This window comes from Equus caballus, chromosome 13 (genome assembly GCF_041296265.1).
Source record: "Equus caballus isolate H_3958 breed thoroughbred chromosome 13, TB-T2T, whole genome shotgun sequence".
Taxonomy (NCBI): domain Eukaryota; kingdom Metazoa; phylum Chordata; class Mammalia; order Perissodactyla; family Equidae; genus Equus; species Equus caballus.
This window is the reverse complement of record NC_091696.1, coordinates 47,397,830-47,419,444: the sequence shown is the minus strand read 5'-3', so window position 1 is coordinate 47,419,444 and position 21,615 is coordinate 47,397,830. Positions and strand designations below refer to the sequence as shown.

The window sequence follows — 21,615 nt, the reverse complement described above, 5'->3', positions numbered from 1 at the left end:
TTCTGGTTTGCTCCTTCAATCTCATTAGAAATAGTGCACAACAAACAGGTTTAGGATGATCCTGAGAGAACCTGGGACGTGTGTTAGACACATTGGTCACCTCTAATAGGTTTAAACCAGTTATTTCTCTTTTAATGTTATTGGGCAGAGTAGTAAGCCTCTAGCTTTGGTTACTTTTAAGGGAGGAAGGAGGGCGAAGTCTCCAATTCTTCCTATTCAGATTGTTCTCAATCTTGACAGGCTATCAGAGCAACTCAACAAGTGTAACAGCTCGCACCCCAGAGCGACTGCCCTTTCCCATGCATCCAACTTTCTCCCACCCCTTCACCTCTTCTTTGTGCAAGTTCTCTCCATCCCTCCCACCTGCTGTGGGAGCCCTCGGGCATTCTGAGTCCTGCCAGAGCACAAAGGATTTGAAAGACCTCCAGGATCCCTGTAACTGGCAAGCCACAACCTCCTATCTAGAATTAGCTCATTCTTAAACTTTTCAGAGAAGAGGGGATTAAGGAGAGAGAGAGAGATGATCCTAGATGCCTTGAAATTGCTGGAGGGAGTAGACTTGTTATGAGATGCTGTGAGCCAGAAACTAAGGTGAAAACCAGGGATGCTCGTTTTGGCTGAGGGCAAGGAAAAATCATCCTACTCAGGAGCTGAGCCCTGCAGGAGAAACGCCACCTCTAGTCGCATTGGACATGCCCAGGCCCAGAGTGGATGGCCACTCATCAGGGAGGATGTGTAGGGGGTTCTAGGTTGGAAAGGAGGATAGAAAAGGTCATTGCCTGGATCCCTTGCACCTGAAGACATGCACACACACACTTTTATTTCAAAAGCTAGGAATTTAGTTTACATACCTAGCATATCAAATCTATAAGTTCACTATTATTGCTTACTGGGACACATTTAAGTAAATTCACTTTAATTAAAATGTGGGTCAAGTTAAAGGAAAAACTAAGTAATAGTAGAGGTGATATATGGGTATGACAAACCGGAAGTTGGAGGACTTTTTTAGACCATGCTTTCTTAGACTGTTTGAAACTTAGAAGAACTAAGTTCCCTAAACCTACAAAGCAATCCATTATATTTAGGGGTGAAGCTATAGATCTCATGAGGCCAGAATTGATCAAGGAGCTGAAAATATGCATTGCTTAACTGAACTTAGCCAAGACACTTGTCTTCACCCACTTGGGGAGATCTCCAACGATATGGCATTTGATCAAAAGATAACTATTGAAAATGGAAAGAAGGAAATTATAGTAGAGCCATAAAAAAGAATTGACAAACTAGCAATAGAAACTGGAGTAAGATAGTGGAGTTTTGGGCAATGGGGAGAAGGGAAGAGAAGACAGGAAGAGTGAGAGAGAGAGAGAACTGATACACAATATAAATGTTAACGTGTTCACTTGTATTAGGAGAGCCCTAAGCTTTCTAACAGTCAATGCAACCTTGAGGCTGCCTAGCAAATATGTCTCAATGAGATGCTCATGAATTTTTACATCATTCTTAAATTCCGTTGTAACAAGTTTCTGCTTGACACCATGGCTAAACACAATTATTTCTGAATTCATGTCACTCTGCCCTTCATGGATCTTAAAACAAAGAAGTGTCCTCATTTCAACCATGTTTGAGCTCAGGAAGGAGAAGTGTCAGTAGCTTTGAGAATGTGTAATATTGAAAAGCAGACATTCTCCAAATAAAACTTCCAAGTCCTTATTCCTGAGACCTTGCTTTCAGTGTGAGCCAGCTGAGGATCAGCATTAGGCTGGTCAGTCACCATGGGGGAGGCGACAGCCCATTAAGAAATTAAGCATCTACTATGTGAGAGATGAGATGCTCAAATTTACTGCAAGCATCTCCTCCTCACCATGGCCATATAAGGGAGAAGTCTTATTACCCATTACCTCCACTTTTTTTTTCAGAGGAGGAAACTTTTGCAGAAAATAGATGAAATAATTTGTCCAGCCATCTTGACTGACACTGGGGTTTGAGCCCATGTGATCTAGCTACAGAGTTCAATGCTTAAGCCCTGAGCCAACAGAGTAACATTGTTGTCCTCACTGGGCAAACTTCAAGAAATGCAGTGAAAGGAAGGAAATGAGCAGGATGAGAAGTGAGAGAAAGATGGAGAACATAATGGGGTGGGCAGGCCACTAGGGACTAATATCTATACTTGAAACATTGAAACGAGCAATGAGATCTGTGGGGAGAGAGAAAACTAGAACTTTGACAGGCATAGCTCCACAAGCTTAGATTTAACTTAAAAAGGAAGTTAAGTAAAACTAAGCTGTAAAGGAAAGCCAGAATATATACAAAAAATATATCTACATTCATATTCATCTACATATCCATATATGCATGCACAAACATACCTTTATAAAGAAGGTCCCTAAATCTCTTAAAATCACCTTTGTGTCTGCCAGGGAACTGGAAAATTTCATTTTAAAATGGAACCACTCACAGGAGCGATTAGTCATGCCCTTGAATGACTCTCAGATCTGAAAGTTGCTTCCCAGCCTGTCCTAGGGTTCAACTGAGATCTTGTCAGTGTAGGACTTGAATGAAGTGATGACATGTTATTGACATATATTAACCACAGCTTTTCTAGACACATGCACACACACACAGAGTTTGTCTAGTCAGATATATTAAAAGTAACTTTGGTAGTTTCAATATGATTCATTAGTTCATGAAATGCAATTGTGCTCTCTGTTGTTAGTTGAGATTAAATTTAAAAAAAATGAAGCCATTGATAGAGTTATTTATGGTTGCTATGGTACTGCTATCTCAACCACTTCGGTAATTAGGGATCAAGGTTAAGTTCTCACGTGTTCCAGAGAATTCCAATCATGAGATAGAGAGAGAAATTTGAAATAGTTCACTTGAACTGTTGGAATATGCTTGGAAGGGTAAGAAGCCATGAAAGTATCCTTTTTTCTTCTTTGAAAATAAACACAGGTTATAACACAAAATACCACGAGGGTGGTTTGCTGCCCACATCTGCTTTCCTGATCCTCTCAGTCACAGAGATGTGCCACTAAGATTCTTTGGTTCCTCTTTTGGTTTGGTGAGTCATCTCAGGTCTTTATGAAGCAAGAGAAGCAAACTTGTAAATGAATTGCTCTGGAATTTCTGTCTGACTTATGCATTTCTTTTATTTATTTCATTTTTGCATTGAAAACATTACATTTCTGTTTCCTTATAGAGTAGTGTATCAAGAGCCTGTGTATGGCAATAAATTGCTGCAGGTATGAAATCCCAACTGGTGGAAAAACTCATCACTATGATTGTGGGTTTGCTGTGAAATCCTACTAACAAGACAATTCTGGGGAGGGGAGATATTCTCTAACATAGAAGGAAGAAAGACTTAACTGAATTTTCCAGTTTTGATGTGACTTCTTCTAGAATAGAGATGCTCATCCTCAAATTTCCCCTCTTTTCTAGATCATGAGTGTATCAAAATGGAGGTCTGCCTTGGATATACATGTCTTGGCTTAAAATGTATCTGGATTCAATTAATATAAATTCAAGGAAAAGAATTCCAGGGTTTGGTTGAACCAATTGTCTGGGTGATGTTTTAGTGGGTTCCTGGAATCAACTGGAATGGTTAAAAGAAAAACCTCTCATTCATCCAGCATCAAGGGTCAGCAGAGCTAACATCACTTTCCCTGGTTTCATTGTAGCTTGTTATAAATTTATTTCACACCTATTGCTATAGCTTTCAAACCTATTTCTCACTGCTGAAGCAACCCCCAAATGAACAAATTTGTAGGAAAAAAAGAGACAGCATATCCATTGGAGTGTAACTGACTCAGTCTCCAAACTTTGGTCTATGACCAGCATTAAAACTGTCAAACAAAATGAAAGAAGAATGTAAAACTAAAGATGATCAGTGAGTTTCCCTGTAAACTGCAATTCCCATTGCTGTTCTGTATTGTCAATTAAGAAAGTACAATTTTTTACAGTGAAAATTAATCAAGTTTTAATAAGAAACGTAATATGATAAAAGGGTACTAGGATCTAGGAGAGAACAAAGTAATTGAAATTCCTGAGATCAACTTTTATTTTCACGTTTCAAGTAAACTGGACTTCTACTGCCGCACTTCCAAAATATCAGAATGTACAGTGCAGATAAATTAGGGAGTCATTATTTATATTTAAATTTTTGATTTTTGCAGGTGCTCTTGTAAATGTTATTTCAGTAAATAAGATGCTTATGTACATATACATATATATCTATATATATAGCTATAGATATCTCAATCCATCGTTTTACACAAAGTGAGAGCCTTGGGTATTCTCAGAAAGGAGGAGGCTCGCTCTGTGATTAAGCTCCTTACTACTTTAGCATGCGCTCAAGCTGAAGAGAAACACACACACGCATTACAGCCCTACCCATTCCCATGTCCCCACCAGCACACAGAAGTTTCCCTTCTCTTCCTAAGTAATTCACCCTTTGGTTATTAGAACATCTTTTCCCAAAAGTATGCTGTAAAGTTAAAAATGTAATTTTCTTTGTCAAACTACTTTGAGATGCGTGGGAGACACACAGTGCTCATCAGTATGGTTTTAGGAGGTTCCACAAATGGAGTCCCTTGTCTTATTTAGTTTAACGCAGTATTTCCCAAACCTCTTTGGTCACGGAATCTTTCGTTTCCCTGCCACTGTTAGTATCTCACCAAGCGCAACTTTGAAAATTCTTTATTGGAACATCATTAGTGGTTCTGCGTGAGTAACTTCCCCAGATGGACCTCCAGAGGTCTCGCTAACAAAGGGGATGTTTCAGCCCCCGTGAGTCGGTGTCTTCAATGGCCACATCTGGTGGTGGTGGCAGGGATGGGAGGGGGAATCCATAATGGCCATTTAAAATTGACATTTTATATATGGTCACATTTATATTTTGCTGTCCGATATGTGAAAAATGAATATGTTTTATGAGTAGGGAGTGTAGAACTGTGTTTTCCTTTGGTTTGGTGGTAGGAAAAATCTAACTGTCAAGGGTGAATTTTTGTCCTAAGCTCTGGGAGGACCGTTTTCAACACGAACACGGTGTGGTGTCAGCAAATGGAAGTGAGAGCTCCTTTTTCAGACATTGCCCCAGAACCTTGCAGTAACTCTGGTGATGCTCAGCGAGCTGCAAAGTCTGGAGCAATAAACTTGATTAGAATCACCTGTTAGAAAGGCAAATTAAAGCAGTTTGTATTTTTTGATCATTTTACTGTGTAAGCATACACACACTGAGTTAATACACAACTCTGTTATTCCTTCAATACGGATCTCATACAGAAGAAAAATAGCAAAGGAAGACAATGCAATATGGTCATGTGCCATATAACGTTTAGGTCAACAATGGACCACGTATAAGATGGTGGTCCCATAAGATTAGTACCATATAACTTAGGTATGTAGTAGGCTGTCCCATCTAGATTTGTGTGAGTACACTCTATGATGTTCGCACAATGACGAAATCGGTCAACCACGCAGTTCTCAGAACATAGCCCCGTCGTTAGTCAGTACACGACTGTATGTAGACATGGAGGTATGAAACCACGTAATCCTCTTCTTGTTCCATTTCGTACATATTTCAGGGGACACTAGGACCTGTACGGTCCAATATGTTAGGTAGCCACTGGCCCCATGTGGTCACTTACATTTAAATTTGAATGAACTCAAATTAAATAAATTAAAAATTTAGTTTGTTTTACCGGCCACATTTCAAGTGTCCAACAGTCACTTAGGACAAGTGGCTACCGTATTGGACAGCACAGAAATAAAACATTTCCATCATCACCAAAAGGTCTACTGGACAGCAAGGATACCACTGCTCAAAGTCAAAATCTCTCCGCTGGCGTCACAGACTTTCACAAACTCTGACTCTTGAATGGCGAGTGCTTGTAAACAAATTCCTAAATGACAAAGACAAGTGTCAGGGCATTGACCACTTGTGCCTGTCTTGCATGGAAAAACACACTTATTTTCTCTAAATGGCCAAGCCATATGCAAATACTTAGAGGATGGCTCCTTCCAAAGCTTCGTAGACAAGCACATCTGTTGTGCAGAAGGATCCCAGGTGTCCACACACAATTTTGTGTTCATACAATAAATATCAACCTAGCAGTCAGTGAGGTTCATTTTAGGTATTTTCTGTTTGCACTGCAGCAGCTCTTTCCATTTATAAAACTTACCACCTCCTTTCATTGATGGAAACTACTGCAGAAGTTGGAGGAAATGTGCCGAGGTCAAACAAAAACGGTTTGCATGCGGGATGTTGCTAGAAATCTTTGCTAGGACCAAATTCAGTCACTAAATTATGATTGATTTACATGGCACTTGATGCACATACCTTTGCAATCATGTTTGTTTTTCATTCTGGGAGTGTGAGCAAAACTAAAACATACACAAACACACACACACACACACACACACACTTTTACTCAGCTCAAAGCTTTCAGCTGGTTGCCGCTAATGCTTTCTAGCAATCAGGGAGGCAATTCCAGCCCCTCCCTGCCTCATTAAGTTTAACAGACATACCTGCACACCTGTATCTTTCTGGATGCATCATGAAAGCCAAGGAGATGGGCAAGCAGATGAAAAGACTGGCTCCAGAAATCTGGTGACCTAATTTCCCCTCATGCCATCGGTCTGTATCTTGAGCGTGTTGCTGCTATGACAATCGCTTTGGTTTTATAACTCCTCAGCACATTTAATGAGTTTTCCCATTCCTAATTAGAGAACATGGTGTTTGGAACACCAGGTGGTGTCTGGCTAAGACCTCTTTTTAATTTCCATATTGTTTTTCAGGGGAGACTTTTTTTTTTTTTAATACTGGCTCCAAATTATTGCTGATTATCTGTCAGGATGTCTTGGATGTGTCTTCCCCAAGGCTGATCCAAAGAACAAACTTCTTTAATGAAAGACTAGACTTTCTAAATTGCTATGTATATATTGACAGAGTTATTCTGAAAGCCACCTGTGTCTAAAAGAGAGTAGAAACAAGTTATTGGGACTAATTCCTCTACGTTTTGAAAGATGCTTTTTGCAGCGTCCCATTCATCTAATTTTTATCCTACTACTTGGTTTTTTCCTATACATGAAGCCAAATGCATTATACCTCCCAACTCATGATTTTACTGCTAGATGCTCTCTGAAGTCTCAGCGATTTGCTGTTAGATGCCCTCTGACACCCCAGTCTCTTCTGAGTTGCCTCTTTTTGGTGAGGGTGAGAACACTTCCCTCAGAGGATCATGGGACTGTGAATTCTAATTAGAACCTGAGTGGTCCCTGTATTATCGGTGGGGACTGGAGCCTGTTTGTTAATTGTGCTGAGATCATCCGACAGTGGTTGATGTCTCGCTGTGGTCTGCTGAGCAAGAAGCTCTGTTATTTTCACAGTTTGATAATCAATGCTTCACTGAACACAATTCCTTTCGAATATGCCCATTTGCTTGTCCTCTGCTTAATTGAACAATTGCAATTACTGGTACATACAGCTAAATGTTAATTATTTTTTCAGATTTTTTTCTCCCTTAATGATTTTATTTACAAATTGGAAGACTTTATCATATTTTCCACACAAAACAAATTCCCTATCTGAACCAACGTGATATCTCTCGCTGAAAAGATGGAATTTTTAAGAAGCTTTCACCATTCCTTTTTGTAATAATTATGTAACATTTAGAAACCTAAAGACAGTCTTCTTTAATTGCTTTAGTGGTTAAGTGACTACATATGTAAGAGATTACTGATAAACTTTCAATCAAAGGGTTATCTTATGTTTTTTTGTAAATATAAGACAGGAGGGCATTAGCTTGACCTATATTGGATTTTTAAGGAAGTAATCAAGGGTTGTTCAAATAAAATATAAGTTAATAGCTAATAAGTAAAAGTAAAGAATAATCATTTTTAAAAATCTGGAAAGTTCAGCAAAGTATAAAGAATGTGTAAATAATCCCCCATAATCTTCCCCTGCCCCAAACAATCACTGTTAACATTTAGGTACTTGTCCTTCAAAGGGCATTTGGGTTCTCCCTTGGGGATATGCTTACAACTGCTAACCTTTAACATCCAGCTGGGGTTGGTGTTCAAGCCCTGCTCTCCAGTGTGTGTTGTACTCGTGCTTTGATACTAAGCTTTCATTAACCACCACTTTAGATTGGTAGACTTGGGTAACTGCTGTTCTGGTGTGGTCTCACAACTGGGCATCCCTGAGCTGGGCTCCTCGGCATCCCTAAGTCAGATGTCTCCTTGTGTTTCAGGGTGGTTATGCTGCATACCGCTACGCCCAGCCTACCCCTGCCACTGCTGCTGCCTACAGTGACAGGTAAGAGTCTTCCTTCCTTCTTGTGCTTGACAACTACTCGCAAATTATCTTAACTTAAATTGGTGGGAGATGAGATTCTTGTCCAGTCTTGGTGCAAATGCATGACTGCTGGGGAGGCAGCACCCAAAAAGTTAGGCCCCCTGGTGAAGGTGAACACAGGGCCACGTCCGTTGAGAGAGGATGAATCATTAAGCCCAGCTCGTTCTCAACTCTCGCCCTCTCTGCTAAGACACAAAGAGAATATGCTTTGTCCACGTACGATTGTTTTTCAGATCTCGTAATTCCTCTGACAGCACACCTTGCATGCACACATGTACACTCCCTGTACAGCCTTCGAATGGTCTTCTTGGTAAGACCATGGTTTCCTCTAAGTCATAGGAAAAAATACAGAAGGTGATCCTGCAGGTTTACCTCAATTTCAAGCACTCCATTTCCCTTTTTTACAATTTTTTACACCCAGTAAAGCATTCCCTCCATTGCATTTTTTTTTAACCCAAAGGAAAGGAATGGGGGAAGTGTACCTGGCATTCCTAAAGAAGTGTGTTCTTTTTGGCAGTGCCCAGTGTCCGATCCTACTAAGATAAGCCAACTTTTATTTGTAATGCAGACCACATGTTAAGACTGGCAGTGGAAGGGAGAGAAGTGGGTTTAAGAAATGCAGGAGGCAGAATGGATGGCGGGGTGGGGAGTGGGGGATGGAGGAGTTTATTACTCATTACCCAGGCTTAACAGATGACTTGGTTCCTGAAATGGCAAGCCACAGCTCTTTTTGTATAGGGCCTTGAAAAAAGAAAGTGTGTGTTTCCATATTGAATGCAACTCGTTGGCTCTGTTTTCTGAGGACATAAATGTGAATGTTCAGATGCTCTGCATGCACAAATGTCATTGAGGGTGCTTATTTTGGGAAATGACTCCTTTCATTTAAAAATATGTTTCCTGAATAAAACAGTAGTGATAACAATTTGCATGTGTGGCTGAGGCATGCTGGGTCAGACAGGTAAGCAGGTGATGGATTTGACTCCTGAATGGGAAGTATCAGCAGCCACTGGTTCTTCTACCTGGCCTGTTGTGACTTAGTTCCTATCTTGGTTTGCTGTGGTGTGCTTTCTCTGCAGTGCCATTCCATCTCTCACAAGATGTGTTGTTAGCTCATTGTAGCTACAGAATTCTTCTGAGGTATAATAAAGCAAAATAAATTTCTGACCCCTAAAAGGTGCACTTTGAAAACCCCATGTGTAAATTTGTAATAAGTGGCTCTTTGGCAAGACAGAATTGAGATCTACTGTCTGGTTGTATGCAGACGTTGCTACTATTTTCTTATAACCAGCCATAATGAGTTCTCAAGGCTGGAGGGAACCTCCAAAAAAATCCAAACAATTGTCAAGATCCAGTTCTAAGTATATAAATTATCCAGTTACCCAGTAATCAGTTGCCAGATGCAAAATATGTTTTATGTAAGTTACTATCTCCCATACACTTTGACATTGGATTAGGAAAATAGAGAGGGTCAATAAGGCTAATAAAAATGATGACAATCTTGAAATACTCAAGATCATTCTACAAATGAAAAGGCTTAATGCTATTAAATTCTGCACACTGAAGATTCACAGAGTATCCATTGTAATGTGGTTCATCTACAACCCTTAATTATTTTTATGAAAATATCTCTAAATGCTAAATTCTCAAACACCCACTTTGTATATAATTATAATCATAGTAACTTTAGCCTGCTGTATAATTATAAGAATCTTAAATGGATTTATTTCTTTGGATTTTTATCTTGCTTCTCAGTATAACTATATCTATCCCAAAGTGGGGGGAAAAAAGGTTAATTACAAAGATATAATTTAAATTGCTTTCTTCCATTAGACCAATCTAAACATTTAAAAAAATAAACAATGTTTAATACTATTCTTAAATAGAATTATTTGAGAATCTGGCCATCTCCATTTGCATTCATCTAAGCATTGTCAAAATATTTCTGCATTTTGGGGTACCATATATGTAAATATGTGTATAAAATTTGTTATTTTAATATTATTAAGATTTCTCACTGGCAACATATCCTACTGAAAAATTGCCTTCATTCTTGAATTGGTAAATCTTGAGTAACTCTGCAATTCCCACTTTAGTATAATAGTTTCAGTTGAAGAAACCAACTAAATATACTCTTGTCCATGTAATTGGCCTCTTGCTGTTCATTAAAGAAATTTGCACATTAGGTCTTCCTGGTTGCTGTGGAAATTGATTACTAGGCCTATTTAACTTTAGTATAAGCAAGACACTTGCCACATGCGGGATTAATACATTGAGGTAAATGCAGTAATAGATAAATTACCAGAAAACAGCCTTTAAAATGATATTTCTGGTTTGATTTGTAAAGTGTATTTATGAAATGGTGGTACTTCCTTTTATTTTTAGTAAGCCGGTAAAGAGAAGGAAGACCCTTTTATAGAAGATACATATTTGGGGGAAAATGTGAAATTATCAGAATAGCTTTTGAATCTGGATTAAAGATGCCAAATATTTAGAAATTATCTCAGGGCAGTCATTAATAATTTATTTTTATACGATCACATTGTAACATCAAGAATGATAGTCTTAGTTCCTTTTCTCCAGAAGGCAGACAGGATGACAGAAAGAAAAAACTTCTCACCCTGAAGAAACGCGTTCAAAATAGGAAGTAAAATCAACAGGAACTGAGAATGTTTTGGTAATGCTCACTGGTTGTCAGATTGATCAAAAGAGAAACTTCCACAAACTTTCTCTGTAATCATGAAATTCACTCTTCAGACGTCTTGAAAGCAAAAGAAGTTTGATGTCCCCAGTCGGTAGAATTTTACCTTTTATCAGCACAAATTAAGCCCTCATCAAATTAAAGATTCAGGGACCTTTGGAAAATACTGAACTCCAGTAACCTCAGGATTGTCCAGAAGGTCCTTGATGGGCACCTTGCAACTCCCTGCCCATCGTCTTCTTGGTTAAATGATCACATGCTGATTATCTGGGAGCACCCTGAGAGTTTCTGAATGCTGACCTCAGAATGAAGACCATCTGGTGTGGGCAGAGATTTCCCCAAAAGAAAAATACCTGACTGGACTACATAATTTTATAGTCTCATTGACGAATTTAAGGGACTAGGCAAACATCTTTCCTTGGCATTTAGGCAACACTCAGTAAGCATTTGACCTCACCAAATCTTTATTTTTAATCTCGTTCGGATTTATGGAAAGCCAACTGTCCACCCTCTCAAAGGAGATTGTTTTCTGAGCTTGAACCAATGAAAGCATGGCAGTGGGGCCGATGGTCATCTGGTCATTGCATGCCACTTGGTGTTTCTGTTGTGTCCGTGATATGTTCTGGATTTGACAGGTCCATCCTCACATTAGCTCGATGAATGGCTTGCTTGAATTAAGCCTGGGGGCAGGCTTCTCTTTATCGATTGGCTCTTGGTTTCTTTGTGTATTATGACTTGGTCATTGTTGCATCTTTGAGCAGCCAAACCGGGATGGGAGTGGGAGGGAGATTCCCTGTTCAATGAATTATGCCACAAATATTTGGGGAAATATGTATGATATGTACATAGCTTTGATGACAATGTTACCTCACCAGAAAGGCAGACATTTGTCATGCTTGTCCTGCTTGCTAAACATTCTATTTAACATCTCCTAACAACCAGTGCATGAGAACGTCCCCCCACGTTATGGCAGAAGGGAACTAGATGCAGACCAGCTGGAGAGGAGAGTCATAGAGAGGGGTTCACTCAGAAGTGTCGTAATGACCCGGTTGCACTGAGAGTTACCAGGGACCACTTCTTTCATGTAAGACAAGCATTTCCTTTAAAGATCCCCAAAGGTCAGCAGCTTTCACAGCCCCAGCTGCACAGGTGCCCCTAGACTGAGCAAAAGAGACAGCACCAACAAGGCTTTATTTATTTTATTTTCTACCCGTTTTTATTTGTTTGTTTTGTGAGACCCTAAAGTTTCGTTGGTAACATAGTATTAGACGGTACCATATGAAAGTGCTATTTTTGTGTGAAAAAATGGTGAAATATTGACAATTTCATAAAGCTCAACTTAATGGAAGCCCAATTAAAATGTCATAGTATGAATTATCCTGCTCTGTGCAGTTGAAATATATATAGGCATATTCATACATATATGTGTGTTGTGTATATATATTCATATACATATATTAAAATTATATATTCACAACACAAACACACACACAAACACACATACATCTGTGCCTTAGGACCTCACGAAGGACTCATAAGAGTATCTAGGTAAATCTTAATACAAGGAGGCCAGGACTTGTCAAGTTCAGGCAGTCATAAACCACATGCTAGAACATCCTTTAAATGTGAAATTCATGGCCTATGAATAAAAGGTCTATTTCAGAGAAACATAGATTAGTAGTTCTTTCTTAAAACTCAATAAGGATAAGTAGGCATGTCTTTGTGATCATGGAGAAGTTGGTCAACTCCTATTTAAAACTATATAGGTGATAGAGATAGATAAATACATACACATATACGTAGATGGGTAGATGGATGGAGGGAGGGAGGGAGGGAGGGATGGATAGAAAGATATACAAATGATAGATAAATAGATACAGAGGTAGTTAGGTGGATGAATGGAAAGAAAGAAGAAAGAAAATGATGGAAGGAAGGAAGGGAGTGAGGAAGGAGAGAAAGAATAAAGAAGAGAGAAAAAGAAAGATAGATAAATAGATAGATGTATGGATAGATAGAAAAAGGCCATCTCTCTATCTTCTCATAATATTTTATCATAAGCTTAACTACAGGACATAGAACTAAATCCTTAGGTACAACCTTAGTTCGATCTAAACTGAAAACATAAAGGGATCTGAACTGATTTCCGCTAGTGCAAGTACTCCCTATCTCTTTTAGGACTTTTTACTTCCTGGACTCAGATTAAAACTAGAGAAATGCCATCATTAAAATAAGGCTAATAATTGCATTTAAGATGATATACCATTTATTTGGAGTCCTTTTCAGATGATGATAGACTAAAGTTTAAGGGATTGTCAGCCTGTAAAGCATCCACACATCCCGAATAGAAAATTTAATTTACCATTTAAGGACAGTGTGTTTCTCTGGGTTTTTTGTAGAAAGTTTAATTTAAGAAATATTGCTGTACTTTTTCTGGCTGTGGGTTAGAACAGAGAAAACTTCATCTATTGATAATGCGGATCCCTTAATGAGAGTAGACCATGCAAAGCCGACAAAGGAGGGAAGTTTCATTGTTTTGCCCATTCCTCTCATCTGAACCAAGTTCCACAAGAGTTGAAACTGTTTCTGGTTAAAAAGCAGTAACAAGTCCATGCACCTAATCTTTGTGAAGTGTGCAAGCAGAGATCTCAAGATCTTATCTTAGTGCTTTCTTAAGGCACTATCTCCCAAGGCCAGTTCAAGACCCGATGACTGCCTCTGATGCCATATTTACTGGTTTACCTGACAGGTGAACACGGATCATGTAAAATGCCCATCAACTCCCTTGTCTGGGTAATGGTCAGGCTTTATCCATGCTGCTTTCTCAGGCTGTTATAAACAGCTTCTCTTTTATGAAATGATGACAACAGCAAATAGCTTTGTTTTGTTTTTATCCAATTTTGTTTTTAATGTTCTTACTTGGCAAAATAAAAGCTGGCAACTCTATGGTAGACTCCCTATTATATTTTATTTACATTTTCAACCCTTTTTGAGACACCCACTGTCGAATAAATACAGTGAAATTATTGTAAAACTTGATGATGCCAAGGATGTATTCTCAAATGAACAAGGAACTGAGTGAGGGCTTAGTTCCTGGAGGTTCAGAGGGGCCAGAAGTGTATCGTGTGCCATCTTGCCAATTGAGACAAGGATCCAGGGGCAGGAGGAAGCTGTTTTAGATTCAGATTCTAACCTGTTGAGTCAAAACATGGCGGCCAACAGTAGTGGCGCCATGGTACCTTTTTTGATAGTGCCTTGTTGAAGTTGTTCTTGATTTTAGCTTTTCATCTTTTCTGCTATTTTCACTCATCCTGATGAGCTCTCCTGGCTTCTGCAATTTAAAAAATGACTCCCTGTCAACTTGTAATAGAATCATAGCAGAAAAAGTCACGAATGCCTTCATATATATCCTTCTGTACCCCAGTGCCTAGAAAAGCAAATCCAGGTTTTTTTAATTAGAAAACCAGGTTGAAAAAATACATGTATGTATTGACATAATAGTATATACATATAATATATAGGTACATAATCTATTCTTGTTTTTATTTATATTTTTATTCTTCTTTTTAATTTAAAGTTGACTTTCTTAACTGATTCCTTTTTCTTTTTTTGGTGATTCAAGGTCCCCCCAGGAAGAGAAAGTGAAGCTAATTATTCTAGACGGCTCTAGGCTAACTAGAAAGAAATATGTCCAGTCAACCCTCAGTATCCATGGGGGATTGGTTCCAGGACACCCTGTGATACCAAAATCTGCAGATGCTCAAGTTTCTTATATAAAATAGTGTAGTATTTCATATAACCTATGCTCATCCTCCTGTATACTTCAGATCATCTCTAGATTACTTATAATACCTCACACCGTGTGTATGCTATGTAAATAGTGCTTATATTGTTTAGGGAATAATGACAAGAAAGAAAAGTCTGTATGTTTTTGGTACAGATGCAACCATCTTCAATCCTCAGTTGGTAGATTCTGTGGATGTGGAACCCCTGGATACAGAAGGCAGAGGGCGGACTGTATCGCCTGTGAGCTTCCCATTACAAGCTCACATACCAGATAAAAATAAATTTCTCCAATAAAACTTGTAATCTATATGACAGGGCTCCCATTAAAATGTTCATTAGTTGGAAATAGCAGACGTTACTATTTGGTTGACTAAGACTTCTTGAAGTTTAATGTCGTAGATAAGCAAATTTTGATTCCAATCATCTCTCTGTGATAATGATAACAATAATTAGGAAAATAGCCCTAATAACAATGGCTATTTATGGAGTCCTTACTATGTGATAGGCACGATTCTAGGTGCTTTAAAAATACAGAGTCACTGGACTTTCACACCAACCCTAAAAGATAGATGTTGCCCCTCCATTTTACAGATGGGGAAGGCAAGCTTGGAAAAGATGAACAAGTTGTCCAGCTCAGCTTGAAAGCTAAAGTCTATATCCTTAATCACTAGGCCATGTTACATCTTAATGGAACGACCTTGAGAAGTAATTTTTTTGCACTCCATCACCTCATCTGTTACGGGTATATGGATTCTGCCTTACAGAGTGGTTTGGAAGTTTTGAGACAAGGTCTATGAAATATCCAGCATATGAAGGGCACTACATGAAATGTTCTTGTTTTTATTTCTGTATATTCCCATAAGATAGTCAACGAAGAGCTTTAAATCTTGATAGTGAGAATGAGCTTTGAGGAAACCAAGAATATCTGGCTTATTTCAATTCTATCTGGATCTCTAAAATTTAGGAGTCTGAATCTGCTGTTCCTTTAATGGGTTCTAGAGTCACTCAAAGAGTTTAGGAAGAAAGTGACCAAAGCTACTCAACTGAGTATGGTATAGAAAAGCCTTTTAAAATATAATAGGTAGAATTATATGCAAATCTAATGCTTTTTAATACACTGAGTTCCAAGAATAGTTTATGTTTGTTTTGTTTTGCTTTGTTTTTTTTTATGGAAAAACTTTTTTTTTGGCTATGCAAACCCTTCAACTTATCAGTTCTCCAAAGTCTGGATTTTGATATGTGAGTTTATCTCAAAGTGAGCAGTCTTATATTATCTTTCCTGCCACTTTTTTTTCTTCTCACCATGCGGATTTCTATTTTGAAGTTAATTTTTTTGGTAGTGTCTCTCGTGTGTCGGGTGCTGTGTAAAACCTTGGGACAAACAACCTGATGAGGTGAGCAGTATAGCTAGGACGATCATATAATGATCATCCCAAATGGGACACTTGTGACAGAGGAGGACTGCACTGTTAATAATGACTCGGGACAACAGGCTTCGACTAGGACTGTCCCAGGACAAACAGAACAGTTGTACTCATCCTAAATAGAATCTCCACTGTGCTGATGGGAGAAGTGGGTCCAGACAGGGTGATATGTGCTCTGGGAAGTCCAACAATTGGGCTTCAAATCCAATGTCTGTTAGTCCAGGTCCTGGTTTACTTCTGCCTCCTTATGCTATTGTTCCAAAGTCAGAGCAAAGGCACATTTGCAACTTCAAATAGTCATAACTAAGACGTGATTTGATGATTCAAAAGTGAGGAGAATTTCATGCTCCCCAAACCACCGATAATTTATTTATTTTCCCTGTGGATCAAACAGTTCTGATTGTGTATTCGCCAAAATGATTATGATAACTAAGATAATTATATTTTCTGCCAAACTGCTCTGTAGATTGACATTGATTTCATTTGATAACAATTGAGGTGGCTCTGAAATAGTGAAGGAGGGAATGTATAGGTCTTGACAGTAGCATCAATGTGATTTTTGAAGCTTGTGTTTAATGGACATGAAAGTCTTAGAGCTAAAAGTAATATGGCTGTTACTGATAGATATATTTCCAGAGCTTCTCTTAATTTTAATTCACAGATGTGCACACACACACACATACACACGTTAAAAGGAAAAGTGCTCAAGTTTTTGTTTCAAGAACTAATTGCCTTTGGTCCATAATCTGTAATGGCTTCTTAACAACTGTTATGCACTATTGGATGAATATGTAATTGAAGTAGTTAAAAAAAGAACTAAGCCTGTAATAGTCAACAGACTGGACCAACAAGGAGTTGGGGAGATATTAAAGGAAATTCCAAACCCAATAGACCATAGCTGTCACAGTCATGTGGGTAGACACTTTTCCAGTGACAAGACAAGATGTAACAACTCCTTTGGTCATGTCATGGCCTAATTACACACTTTTCAGGTTGCAGATCATTGACTTGATAGGCCACAAAAAAGCAAATAAAACCTATCTTTTAAGTAGCGCCATCAGGATCCTTCAGCTGTGAAGGGTTCAGAGGCAGGTGAGAAAGCTGTTGCTTTCTAGAGGGAGTTCGAAACCTCTGATGAGAACATGTACACAGAAGCCTCTGGATGAGCCATTTCCATTGCGAATAGAGGACGTTTCTCATAGAAGACAGTAGAAGTAGAAGGGAAGACAACCAAGTAGAAGAAAATATACACACCACGGAACCTTAGCTCAAGAAACATTCATGAATGTGACAAAAATTAAAGTCACTCCACTTCTTTACCTTTTTATTTTGGTCACTGTGATATATACTAGGGTCTCTATTTTTTGGGTTAAGAGGGAACTTTTCACTAAAAATTTCTAGTATTTCCTTTAAAGTTATCAAAGCAAATTCTGACTCTATACCTGTGAAAAGTACTTTAAATTCTTTTCCAGAAGAACTCATTTCTATTTAAATGTGGCCTCTATGTTATTTCCATATGTGTGTGTAGCACATGCATGTGAATAGTCATTAGACAGAAATAAACGACTTCTCCAGATTTTCTCCCTGGCGCAAATCACATGATTGATCCCTCTAGAATTAGATTCTCCTCAAAAGCCCTAGTCCATTTCATACTTAATTATCATACAAAACATTTAGGGTAGGGACCACTCTCAGGATTTAGGTGGATGGTAGTTGGTAGGTGAAAGCTTGAGGGGCTCTATAAGGAGTAACTAACTCATCAATTTTCTCATTGTTTCTGGGCTCATTCTTGCTGCATTATGGTGTGTGAATGCTCGAAGACATCAATAGATCTTGGGGAGATGAGACAGAATCAAAGCCAGACACCCTTTTCCCTTAATTATCTTAATCACTTAGATTGAAATGCTTTGGCCTGAGATTGTAGAAATACAACACACATCTGACAACCTGGATCAGTGGTTCCCACTGCTTCTGTGGAATTCCTTTAAAAGGAAAACTATGATTGTTGGAAGCTTCTAGCATCCTCTCAATCCCTGTCTCCTTTCATGGTCCAATGTTGTCATCTGAAATTTTAGATTGCATTAAAAGATGAGGGACTTGTTTTCTTCACCATTTCTGCATCATTAGAGGGTTTGTGGACGACTTCTAGTAATAGAATATGACCCCAGATAATGGAGGTGGGGCGCTCTTTAAAAACGTGTCCTGGATTGTATTAGCCCCAGTTTCCCCAGAATGATAGCTTCCTTCCTAGTCTTTGTGTTGTTTTCTTTAATTTCTCTGTCTCCAACTGAAAACAAAACAAAACAAACAACAGGGAAAGAAATGATTACCTTCTTCTGTTCTTAAATTTCAAGATTTTGAAGGTCCCTAGAGCCTTGGTCTGCAAAGCGTGGTTCCTAGACCAACCAAATTGGCCTCACCAGGAGCTTGTGAGAAACGCAGAATCCCAAGACCCACCCCAGCCCTGCTGAGTCAGAATGTGTGCTTTCAAGATCCCAGGGCAATTTGATTGGGGTCTAAGTGCCACCCTGGAGGGCACGCTTCAATTCAACCCCAGTATGCTGTAAAGAATGTCGGCGCTGGGTTCTCTCTCCACAAACCTTGCAGGATGTAAGAGAATTCGTAAGAATTTGTAGGAGAATTGTTTGTTTATAACATGTTCTCTCGACTCTCTTCCTTCCTCATTGAGAATGTGAGAATTGTCGATGGTTGGGTGTCCCTCACAGTCCATTCTGTTGTGACTTCTCCCTCGGCTAACCACGGCCACAATGAATCATTTTCTTTACCCTAAAGATCCGTGGGTAAGGAAAGTGATTTTATGCTAATATTGTCTCATTGATTGCGTAAGAGACTCACATTAATGTGACACCCTGGAAAAGTCCCATCTGATTTCCCTTATTGGCCTCAGTTTTCCCATCTGCCGAATGCAGAGATTAATACCAATTAGAATCAGAAAGAGATGAAGGTAAACATTACTTTACAAACGGAAAGAGGTGGTGAAAATGCATGGGGTTATCAATAACTCAACTGCTGGTAGACAGATATTTTAGAGTGTATAGGATTATTGGAAAGCATTCAATATATACAGGCAAAAGCAAGCAAATTAAATTAAATCCATTTAAAAGTGTGAGTCATTTTTGGACTAGGCAATCTCTAGGACCCACTGTAAGACTGACATCCTAGAAAACTGTGCCTTGCTCAACAGCCCAAAACTGATAATTAGCCCGGTCAGGATTCAAAGCGGGGTCTTCTATACTCATTGTAACTCCTCCTTGACTGATAGGTGCCTTAGCACGTCTTTGCTATTCACCTACGAAATATGATCAGAGGTTCAGATCTAGACTAGGGTCTGAATCTCTGCACAGTTACTTACTACATCACATAACACAGGCAAGCTATTTGATCCTCAACTGCCTCATCCTTTCTGTGGGGCTCATGAGTGGTACCTGCTTCATTGGGTTATTGGGAGAATCAACCGTGGTCATGAACAGAAAGCTCCTTGAATAGCACCTGATATTATTATTATTATTGTGTTATTATTATTATTATCTGCACCACTAAACTATAGTGATTTTTTTTTTTTTGGAGTAAGATTATCCCTGAGCTAACTATTGCCAATCCTTCTCTTTTTTTGCTGAGGAAGCCTGGCCCTGAGTTAACATCCGTGCCCATCTTCCTCTACTTTTATATCTGGGATGCCTACTACAGCATGGCGTGCCAAGCAGTGACATGTCTGCATCTGGGATCTGAAGCAGCGAACCCCGGGCCGCTGCGAAGTGGAACGTGGGAACTTAACCGCTGCACCACCGGGCCGGCACCTAGGGATATTTTGTTTTGTTCTTGAGTCAGAAATGAGAAATTTCTTGTGGAAGCAGGTTTTCTGAGTTAATTTTTTTTTTTTTTTGCTGAGGAAAATTTGTCCCAAGCTAACATCTATTACCAATCTTCCTCTTTTTTTTGCTTGAGGAAGATTAGCCCCAAGCTAACATCTGTGCCATTCCTCCTCCACTTTATATGTGGGTAGCTGCCACAGCATGGCTAACGAGTGGGATAGGTCCATGCCACAGATCTGAACCCAAGAACCCAGGCTACTGAAGCAGAGCTCTCTGAACTTAACCACTAAGCCTTGGGGCCAGCCTCTGGAATAATTTTTTCACTATAGTAGTTTTTTTGTTTGCTTTGTTTTGTTTTTAAATCTTGACTTGCATCCTAGAACTATAAAAATTGGTATACTTGAAATTTGCTAAGAGAGTAGAACTTGTGTGTTCTCACCACACACCCCGAAAGGTAACAATCTGAGGTGATGGATGTGTTAATTAGTATGATTGTGGTAAGCACGTCACAGTGTATACATATATTAAATCATCGCTTTGTATACCTTTTTAAAAAGCACATTGTACAACCTAATTATGTACAATTTTATTTTTCAATTATACCTCAATAAAATTAGAGGAAAAAATAGTTTGGGCAAAAAAATTCTGAAGAAAGAAGGAACTGGGAGCCAGGAGATCAAACAGCCTGTCCTTCTGTTCGTCCTTCTCCTGGTGTTTATTCTCTTTTCTTCCCGTAGAGGCACTCAGGCTGTCAGCTTCATAGGAAAGATGACCAGTTCTCCCAGTGTAAACCCAGCCCCTAAACCATCACTGCTTTAGATTTCTGTAAAACCAGTTGCTCCACAAAGAGTTACTTTTTAAAAAGTCAGACCAAACCTGCCTGTGCTGCCCTTTTCCCATCTCGACTGGAGAGAAGTCCAATGCCTGTGGAGGCACCAGATTATTGGAATCCCCTAGGCATTAGTAAGGTTCTAGAACTTTCCACCATCATACTCACTTCATTTTGCACATAACTGGAGGTGGGCCCAGGTCTTCTCAGTGTGGCCTCTCCAGCCCCCAGAGCCTCAGCCTTCTTCCCACCAAGCTTCTTCCCCACTAGTGCTGCTTCCCTTGGAGAACATATCTGTGCTCTTCAGAGAACCTGCCAGACCAGTTTCCAACCCTGTGTTAGACACTCACTCTCATTAGGAGCTCCTTCTGTGCTCTCCTTTGCTCTGGCCAACCGAAGCCGAGGTGGCGTTGTATCTTCCTGGTGCCCCAGCCCTCCTTTAAAATGACCTGTACCCTCAAAAGGCTCTTTACAATCCTCTTCTTGCCCTAAAACCACAGAAGCCTAGGACTTAAAAATACAAATCTTAGCCTCTGTGGCTGAGGAGAGAAGACTGTGTCCTTCTTGACTCCATGCAGCCAAAAACACAAGTGACATTTTTTTCCCCAGATAAAGTGCTTCTACAATCATGTTCTCATTGATCTGCGCCAAAAAAATCTCAGAGGGGCACGCACTACTTTTTTTCCCATATTGCA

At 39.2% G+C, this 21,615-nt stretch overlaps 1 protein-coding gene across 50 annotated transcripts in view; it reads left to right on the top strand.

Moving 5' to 3' along the window:
- The window catches only part of RBFOX1 (RNA binding fox-1 homolog 1), a 1,973,933-nt gene that overhangs the window by 1,925,950 nt on the left and 26,368 nt on the right, over positions 1 to 21,615 (top strand). For 43 of the 50 annotated variants that reach the window (XM_070231066.1, XM_070231091.1, XM_070231079.1 and 40 more), the window contains one exon: positions 8,250 to 8,314. In XM_070231066.1, the coding sequence (XP_070087167.1) occupies positions 8,250 to 8,314 (65 nt within the window). Of the gene's footprint in view, positions 1 to 3,199; positions 3,243 to 8,249; positions 8,315 to 21,615 lie in introns of all 50 variants that reach the window. The other 7 variants (XM_001502564.6, XM_070231095.1, XM_070231086.1 and 4 more) reach the window with 1 other exon arrangement.